Source organism: Tachysurus fulvidraco, chromosome 7, assembly GCF_022655615.1.
Source record: "Tachysurus fulvidraco isolate hzauxx_2018 chromosome 7, HZAU_PFXX_2.0, whole genome shotgun sequence".
NCBI lineage: Eukaryota > Metazoa > Chordata > Actinopteri > Siluriformes > Bagridae > Tachysurus > Tachysurus fulvidraco.
Genome location: NC_062524.1, coordinates 5,923,248 through 5,932,437, shown reverse-complemented (window position 1 = coordinate 5,932,437; position 9,190 = coordinate 5,923,248). Strand labels below are relative to the sequence as shown.

At 41.8% G+C, this 9,190-nt stretch overlaps 1 protein-coding gene across 2 annotated transcripts; it reads left to right on the top strand.

The window, feature by feature from the left end:
* Positions 1-189: 189 nt before the first annotated feature.
* Positions 190-8,550, top strand: sh3bp5lb (SH3-binding domain protein 5-like, b). Of its 2 annotated transcripts, XM_027133887.2 has the most exons (8): positions 190-595; positions 728-805; positions 904-1,114; positions 1,285-1,347; positions 2,724-2,852; positions 4,151-4,312; positions 5,651-5,824; positions 6,452-8,550. In XM_027133887.2, the coding sequence occupies exons 3-8, from the start codon at positions 911-913 to the stop codon at positions 7,031-7,033; spliced, it is 1,314 nt and encodes a 437-aa protein (XP_026989688.1). In that variant the 5' UTR covers positions 190-595; positions 728-805; positions 904-910; the 3' UTR covers positions 7,034-8,550. The 2 variants fall into 2 exon arrangements, with proteins under 2 accessions (XP_026989688.1, XP_026989687.1); XM_027133886.2 differs by lacking the exon at positions 728-805 and having other exon boundaries at positions 192-595.
* Positions 8,551-9,190: the final 640 nt, after the last annotated feature.

Genomic DNA, 9,190 nt, shown 5'->3' with positions numbered 1-9,190 from the left:
CCGCGCAGTGTAAATACTGTATGTTCATGGAAATGTTGAGGAAATAATATGGGAATGTCATGGGAATGTTAAGAGAATGTAATGGGAATGTTAAGGGAGTGTTTTGGGAATGTTAAGAGAATGTTAAGGGAATGTAATGGGAAGTTTAAGGGAACGTTATGGGAACGTTAAGGGAATGTTACCACTATCAAACATAATGTGTAGAGGAAGTGTTGGATTTCCGTAAAGAAAACTTACATGGGAAACCAAACGGGAATTTCAAAAGACTTTTCCTCATAACGTTTAATAGCACAAATAAAACGTTGCCAGAACGTCCTGGGAACCAATTATTGTTAGCTGAGTAGCTTAAATTGGAGACCATTTAATTTAGATTCAGGAGTCTTCCGGATAAACAGATATAATAGGTCTAATAGAATGAATAACCGGGTTAGTGAAGCCTTCGGAATGGCCAGGATGTGTTCGGACATTATAATATGGGAGTGAGTGAGAATGTGCCATTTAAACAGCAGAGGGTTGTGATTTCAGTGCAGGGTCCAAGACGAGGGGAAAATCCTTAACACACACATGAGAGGAGCCTTAACATACTCAAATAAAGGTAGTATCCATTCTATAATCATCATTTTTATTTAATAATCGTCTGTATTACTTCCGTTTTGTATATTAAAATATTATCCTGTTGTAAATGCACTCGGCTAACGGTTTGGTCTGGAATTTCGGCTGTCAATAGCAACCGGCTAGCTAGCTAGCATGCTAACACTTTCCTTGCAAATTAACCAAAAAAGGAACTCCTTGCAAAACTCCAACAGTAAGCATCTATAGAAAACGGTATCATTTTCTATTTTATTTTCACTTCTTACACATGGCGCGTGTTATTTTTTTTTAACCGGGCCGTTTGGTCTATAGGCCGCGTATGGAGCCGGGGAGGTTGCGTGAGAATCCCCCCGGTTCTGGTGAGCCCGAGGCCGGGGACTGGAGGGGAGAGACTCCCGGTGTAGAGGCAGAGGAAGAACGTAAACACAGCACTGTGGTCAGCAGCAATGGCCCAGCATCCGAGGCTGGGTGTGAAGAAGAGGAGGATCAGTACAAAGATGAAGAACTGGACCCCAGAATACAGGTAATTATCACTGAAATCAAAGACTTATTTATTTATTTAAAATCTGTTAATGGCTGTTTATCAAGTGCACAGATTTGAATGGCATCATTTGATTACAGGGAAACAAAAGCAGTCTGTCGTGGTTTTACTTGGTATTTACTGTTTTAAACTGGTTGTGTATCCAATCACAGGAGGAGCTGGAGCATCTCAACCAGGCGAGTGAGGAAATAAACAGACTGGAGCTTCAGCTGGATGTGAGTTTCTCTTTAGTCGGTGACTTCAAGGGCAATCATGCAAATGCCATCACTTTTATCAAGTATTATTTATCCTTTATAGCATACGACGGTTCTGTGTTATACATGGGATAATTATTATCTCACTGATCCATGTGTATGTGTGTATTACTAAAGACATTGAGGATGATGGTGCTGATGTTTGTACTCCTGCTCAAACACGCGTCAGCAGCGCGATACGTAAAATAATGCCCGTGCAGGTCGGGTGCTTCAAGTAATCTTTGCATGAGGAAATAAAATGTAATCTCAGTGACTCTGACCATAGCTTGTTTGTTGGATCCAGGAAATCTAGTTCTATGATTTTGGAAAAAGAAAAAAACAAGTCTACATTTTCAGAAAGCCACTGACTAATATGATTGGATCCCGATGTGGTCTTTTGCTGATGTAGATTGTAAACTTATTCACCTATACACACACTTCAATGATTCAAGGTGTGAGATGTGAGAGTGATTATTACTTGTTGTTATTATATCCTTTCAATCATGCATCTCTGGCAAAGATCTGTTGCTTGCTGGATGTTTTTTGCACTGTTCTGTCTAGAAGCCTTTTTAGAAGAAGCCTTTATTATTATCGCCACATATACATTAAAGCACAGCGGAATTCTTTTCTTCACATACCCCAACTGAGGAGGTTGGGGTCATAGTGCAGGGGCAGCTATGATACAGCGCCCCTGGAGCAGGGAGGGTCGAGGGCCTTGCTCAAGCAGTGGCAGCTTGGCTGTGCTGGGCCTTGAACCCCGATCCTACGATCAACAACCCAGAGCCTTATCCAGTTGAGCCACCACTGCCCCAATTGCACTGTAGACAATGTGGTGTCAAGATCCAATGACATCAGCTGAAATACTGATATTTTGTGTAATTCTCAAACTCAGAGATGACATTTTTTGTAACCATACTGGTGTTTGACGTGAAGACAAACTGAAGCTCTTGGCCTGTATCTGCATGCTGTTGTGCTGTGTGCTGCTGCCACATGATAGACTGGTGTTTGGGTCTTTAGGTGAGATAAAAGTGTTCGGTGAGTGCTAAATAGAATGGGAGAAAAAGATCAATATCCTATTTCCATCAGTACTGTTTCGATTCTGAGTATTACTTGTGATGACGATGGGGAAAAGAATAGATTTTTAATACGTCTAAAACCCTTAAGGGTTCTTTGATTGAGTTGTTGTTCAGTTGTTTTATGTTGAACCTTTTGAAGAATCCTTGAACATGACAGTTTATGTGTGTTGCAATGTGATGTTTGTGATGTGCAATGTGACAGTTTATATGTGTTTGCAATATGCGTAAATCAAAGCTTTTTTTTCAGTCATAATAATTCATCTTTGAATCTCTTGTTTTAAGGAGGCACGGTCGAGCTACAGGAAAATCCTCACCGAGTCGGCACGCAAACTTAACGCTCAGGGCTCCCAGCTTGGTGCGTGCATAGAAAAAGCCCGGCCATACTACGAAGCCCGTAGATTAGCAAAAGAGGTGCGTGAAAGAGTCTTGTTTTTTCCATTTTAATCTTTGATGCAGAAATCCTCGTTCAGACTATTCGTCTTCTCACTGCTCAGGAATGATAATAATGTTTTCCGTTAAACGAGCGTGGAGAAAGTGATCCAGAAAATATCCCTTGGCTTAATGATCATTACAGGGCAAGACAGTCCATGTGTTCCTTAATATGATTAACCCCTGGCAAACACAAGATATGATTTGCAGATCACTTTTCATTAGCATTGTTAGCATCCAATCTCAAACATGTAATTGGACTGGTGGAAAACACTCAGCCGAGGCCACGGGGTGTAATTGAAAACAATTGAAACAGAATTGGTTTGTGTGATTGAAACAGAATTGAACTGAAGTTTGACCTGCTTAGCCTCTCGCTGAGCATTCTGTATCCATGACATAAAGCGGGCGATTCCTGAAGCTTAATAAGTGTTTATTAAGATGTAGTGTTTTTCTTCTATACTAATTCTCCATCCCAGGATTTTCCTACGTACCACCGAGCATCTAACAACCTGAAGAATATAGTTTCCTTTCCTAATTTAATTCACCTGCCTCGACTGAGTTGTATTAGATTGGATTTAGAAGTAAATTTTGTAGGAATGCAGATCTTTAAACACAATATTGGCTACTCCTGCTGTATAATCTACTCAGAATTGGTATTCAGGGCACAGAATGGTTTAGGGCCTTCTCCTGCCTCGGACAGCCGAAGCGTATCGTGGCAGAAATTATACCCATGCTCTAACCGGTGTCACCATCAATCTCTTTGTTGTGACCTTAAACTTGGAGCAACCTTGTGCATCTATGGAGGCATTTTGGGTGATTTTGCTTGCTCTTGTACATGTTTTTTTTTTTTTTTCCCCACAACCCATAACTCTGAATCGATCTTCATTTAGGAACGTTTTGTCCAAAACCGAGTTAGACATCATGCTCTGTGGCAGTGACATTTTTTCACTAAGTTAGCTGTCTGAATTATGGCCTGCTGTTACAAGTTCCCTCCATTTATCGATTGTTTGGAGGCTTTTCAGTCTAGCACAGCAATTCCTTCTTCAGAAGAGTCAGCTTTTTTCCACAGTTTTTTAGTCTTAGGTTTTAATCTAAGCAGGTTTTCTTTTTTTGTTTTCTTTGCTTAAATCCATGCATAGCACAGAATCACGTGCATGGGTGTATAACATGTACAGGATTCATGATCAAACCAGGTACATTTCTTAATGAACGGTTTAAGTAAATGTCTAATGAACGGCTGACCATTCGACGTGTGATTGACGGGTCGCTTTTGCCGACAGGCCCAACAGGAAACACAGAAGGCAGCACTGCGCTACGAGCGGGCCGTCTCCATGCACACGGCCGCAAGGGAAATGGTGTACGTGGCTGAGCAGGGCCTCCTGGCTGACAGGAACACGCTGGATCCAACCTGGCAGGAGATGCTCAATCATGCAACGTCCAAGGTACAATAAGCAATAAAAGCAATAGGGTAAGTAATAAAAGACAGCAATAAAAGCTTACGCGTAAAGACGACAGTACTCTGTTTAAATTTATGGAGAACTATTAAGCACGTTCATTCTTCTTTAAACCCTCCTAACTAGGTAAAATACCTTCAGAAATGTCAAGGTTACATGGGTAACGCATTTTAAGGAGGCTTTGAACTGTCTCGACAGAAGCCTGAACAGTGAAGGAGCCTTTTCAGCTTTTAGCAGTACCGAGCACAAAAGTTTAAAATGCCATAATCCAATGTGACTTTCAAGGCTTTTTCTTTATGCAGAGTTCATACCCGCTTAGATGAAAGCGAGTCACTAGAAACGATGAAATATTAAACCTTAGAAAAGCATAATTACTTAGCACGCGCATATAAAGCAATTTCGACGAGAGGGCAGGTAATAAACACAGTCCTTCAGAGGTAAGTGTTCTTACCTCATTAACGCTTTCCCATGGATTCTGTCAGCCCCCTGCTGCCTAAACACTTGCTCTCAGGGACCAATCAATGATGGTGATTAATGCGTACCTGCACTTACCGATCAAGGTTACAAGTCTTTATTTGGATTTCTGCTTGCTGCTTGTGCTTTAGCAGTATTAATGTGTAAAAGTAGAATCGTGATGTCTTTCCTTACACGGCTTGTCCGACACATCGATCGTGCCCAGTTTTGTATGGATGAGGTCTGGAGCTGTATAATAACCACAACACATTTTATCCTATCGCCATTGAATTCTCAAACCTGATTGGTCAGGAGGTGTTGAGATCACGTGTAGATCAGATGAATGGATGAGATCAGTATGTACTCGGGATCAACAAGTTCTGCAACAACACTCTGTGTAACTGAAGCCAAATCATAACCAGTTATTAAACAGCAGCTATTAAATGCTGAGAAATTTGCAAACGTTGCTGAAGTAGCTGAAGATTTCTGTAAAGAGATGTTTACTGAATCTGATTTGGGGGTTTTCAGTAAATTGAAAAGCCAAATATTTTTCTGTGAATAAAAAAAAAAGAGCAGCTGTTGAGGGAATGGCTGTAAACAGTTTCTCTAAGTAATAACAGGAAATGACTTTGCTGTGGTATAAGAGGAATACATCACTTCATGGCATCTTAGTATTACAAGAAGCAGCCTCAGGGTGATGGCAGTGAAGAGGACAATGTTAGACACGATGTAACAGTACAGTAAAAAATATAACGCCATGACCATATACAGCTGCATGTCTGTTGTAAACGGCACACAAAGATTAAAAGCTTATCAGCCGAGCAGCGTTTAGCTCCGAGTGATCGCTGACGTGTGTGATGTGGCCGTCGGCAGGTGAACGAAGCCGAAGAGGAGCGTCTGCGGAGCGAGAAAGAACACCAGCGGGTCACACAGCTGTGTCAGGAGGCCGAGGCGCGAGTACAGACGCTACAGAAAGCTCTGAAGAGGGTCATCATCAAGTCTAAACCATACTTTGAACTCAAGGCCCAGTTCAACCACATCTTGGAGGTACACGGCTCACACAAATTACTCTTATAATGAGTAGGCTTTTTTTTTCTTCCCCTTTCTGCACAAATCGAACTCATGCTGCTTTGATAGACATATTGATTTATAGTCTCTGCCAGGGTCCTCACAATAACCTTAAAATATGCAAACTGTTTGCAGACACTGGAGAGTTGTAACAGCCAAGCTCTTTGGTATGAGATGAGAGAGTTTTCTATAAAGTTTGTATTGAAGTGGAGCAGGAAGACTCGCTTTGCCTGAGGAAAAAAAAGCTTTAGCTGTAATGATAATGACAGGACAAAGGCAACAGCCAGAGAGTTGACCGAGGAAAAATTGAAAATAAATGTTTTCCAAGAATCCTCATTTGTGTGCGTTATTTAATCCGTTCTTTATGGGTTTCTCTGTTTGTTAGAGCAGGTAGAATTGTCATCGTTGTGTTTTAGTTATGTATTCATTTTTCACAACATTTGCTCATTTTCATAAATGCCGGTATTTATGAAGGCCTTGTATATTTTAGATGCATTTTGTATGTTTACCGTCTCTACGCAAGTATGCACGAATATAGGTTCTATTTAAAGACGAATCAGAGTTTGCAAAGTGTCGATTTCTAATTTAAAGTTAAATCCATTGTAGGAGCACAAGGCCAAGGTGGTCCAGCTGGAGGAGCGGGTGGCGAAAGTAAAGACGCGCTACTCCATTGCTCTCCGAAACCTCGAACAAATCAGCGAGCAGATCCATGCCCAGAGGGGGCGTGCTCAAGCAGCCAGGCAGCGAAACAGAGCCCACGGAGGGCGGAGCTCCCCGGTGGGGGCCGAGGCCGAGGGCACCATACAGGCAACGGCTTATGGGGGAGTAGGAATGAGTATCATGGATAACGATTGGGCAGATCAGGAGAAAACCAGGCAGTGGGTTGAGAAACACAGGGAGGAGGGATGGGGCCAAAGGGCTGAGAGGGCAGGGTCAGACTCACTATCTGTCATCAGCCTGCAGACCATCGCCTCTGATCTGGAGAAGTGTGACTCTGTGGAGCACCTGGGCGACTTGAGCGACGTCAGTAGTGTGATCGGAGAGGAGAGGGAGGGGGAGCGAGAGAAAGAGGGAACGAGTGTACTCAGGCAGGGAAGAGAGAAGGAAACGGGGGCCTCAGGGACTGAACGACCTCAGAGGGATCGGGAAAACTTCATTAAGCAACACCACAGAAGTGTGAGCTTGTAAGAAGTACAGTTATAGCATACCTTAAAACTAGAGGTCTGTGCCATTGCTTCAGCCTTTCATGCCATCCTCTCTACTCTATCCGAGGCAGTGTTACAATTCTCGCGATCTCATAAAACGGCTTTTCAGTGCACTCACAGACAGAGATGTAATAGACGGAACGCAGCATGAGTGAGAGGAAAGCGTGAAAGGCTGCAACGGAAGGCATGGAAACGCTCTATCAACTCCTCTAGGACTCCCGCTTGGCTGCAGCGGCTGAGAGATAGAAGTCATTTTTAGCCAGTAATGAGGGAAAGAAAGGGAATAATATATAGGGAGAAACATGTACTGTAATGACTACTTGGCATGGCGTCCTTTCTGTAATGCTGCACATAGAGCAGAGCGTAATGTTACTTTTTTCTCCACAATAATGAATAACAATAAGGGACGAAACCGAGCAGTCGACTCGCGTGTCCTCTGGGGTCTGCGGTTCTTCGCTGATTCTCGCTCTCACTTCAGTCATAGTGAGGAGTAAAGAAGAAGGGGAGAAGACGGGGCGATGAAAGAAAAAGATGGTGTAACTACAGTCTAACACACAGATTGTAAATAGATCTCAGTACACGTCGTAGATCAGGGGCTAAAAATAGTATCAGGTTGTTTGCAGTGTGAGTAGTAGAGAGAGAGAGAGAGAGAGAGAGAGAGACCGTAATTTATCACTTTGAGTTCTGCTGCTTTTATGTCAGGCATATGCTGTAATATCCATGCAGGCACTGGAATCAGTTTGTGTTAAGAAAAAAAAAAAAAAGGCTGAAACCCATGAAAATGGAATGATGCGCTTTCGGATTGACTGTGAAACGGTACGTCGGTGTTTAAGCCACATTTCGGAAAGTGGATTTGTGAATGTTTCGAAGAAAGGAAGCTGTTCTCGAGTGCCTTTCTTCCACGTCTAGGCAGGTTCTTACCGAACGAGTGTTTCATTTGAAAATGCCAGTATGTTGTCCTGAGGTACCGCCTTTGTATTTCTAGAATATTGTGGCATTTATCTTAGTCCCGTGTAACACATCTTACTGAACATATTTGTCTTGGCATATTTATTTTTCCGTTTACTCCAGTGTTCTAGTATATCCGTTCTCGAAAACCTTTTCAAAAAGTAATGGATAATAAATAGGTGTTTACAAGTACGGTTTTTGAAGAACCGAAGGTGCACTTAGGGAAAATAACTCCTTCATGCCGATATCTGTAATAGGATTGATCCAAACAGGCAGTACTGTATCGCTTGTACGTCTGTGTTACTCGCCTGAATCCTGCTTTAAATCCTTCTCTTCCTGTCACTTTTCCTAACTACTCTCTTGTAGTTCGCTCACTGGAAAATGACCCGTTCAGGTACGGCTCGTGATTTCTCACGAGCTCTCCTCCGTATCTGACATGACAGTACACTATAGAGAAATATACTACTTATCACCTGATAAATAAATGTATTAATTCTGTAAATGTTAATTTATTGAACTGCTGATGATATTAAAACTTGAATTTAACATCTACTCCTGTGTGTGCTTGTGTTTTGTTTTTTTGTTTTTTTTGTGTCTTAACATTTTCTGAAAGTATCTCTCATTAACCTTCTCTGAACCCTAACACGAAGAGGTGGTAAGACGTGGACGGTTTAGGTTTAGTCGCCTTGGTTTAGTTGTAGTTTAGTAACCTTCCTGATTTTTCCATCAGGGCATAAAAACTCACGACTATAGGTGGAAAAATGAATTCTCTGAAGAGAACTTTTGCTCCTGGAAGTGTTTTATTTTGCTTTGCACCAATGGTTTCTTTGACCTGTGAATTTCTTCAGTTTATTTGTGTACAGCTTTTTACAGATCATATTGTCTCAAAGTTTTACAGAAGGTACAGAAACAGAATAAAAATGTTCAAGTTTAAAATTAAGTTACTTATATAAGTCTATATATATTGTGTGTGTGTATGTGTGTGTGTATATATATGAGAGAGACAGAGAGAGAGAGACTCAGAAGTGAGCCTCATCCTCATTTGGATGACACTGGACAAGAAATTATGGAAATGTAAATAATGTCCTTTCTACAACAGTTAGTAGTCCAGTGGGATTGTGTAACCAAGAGCTCCTGAGGAACTAACAGGTCAGGATCATTTCCCAGTTTACCGAAGACCCATTTGCATTGG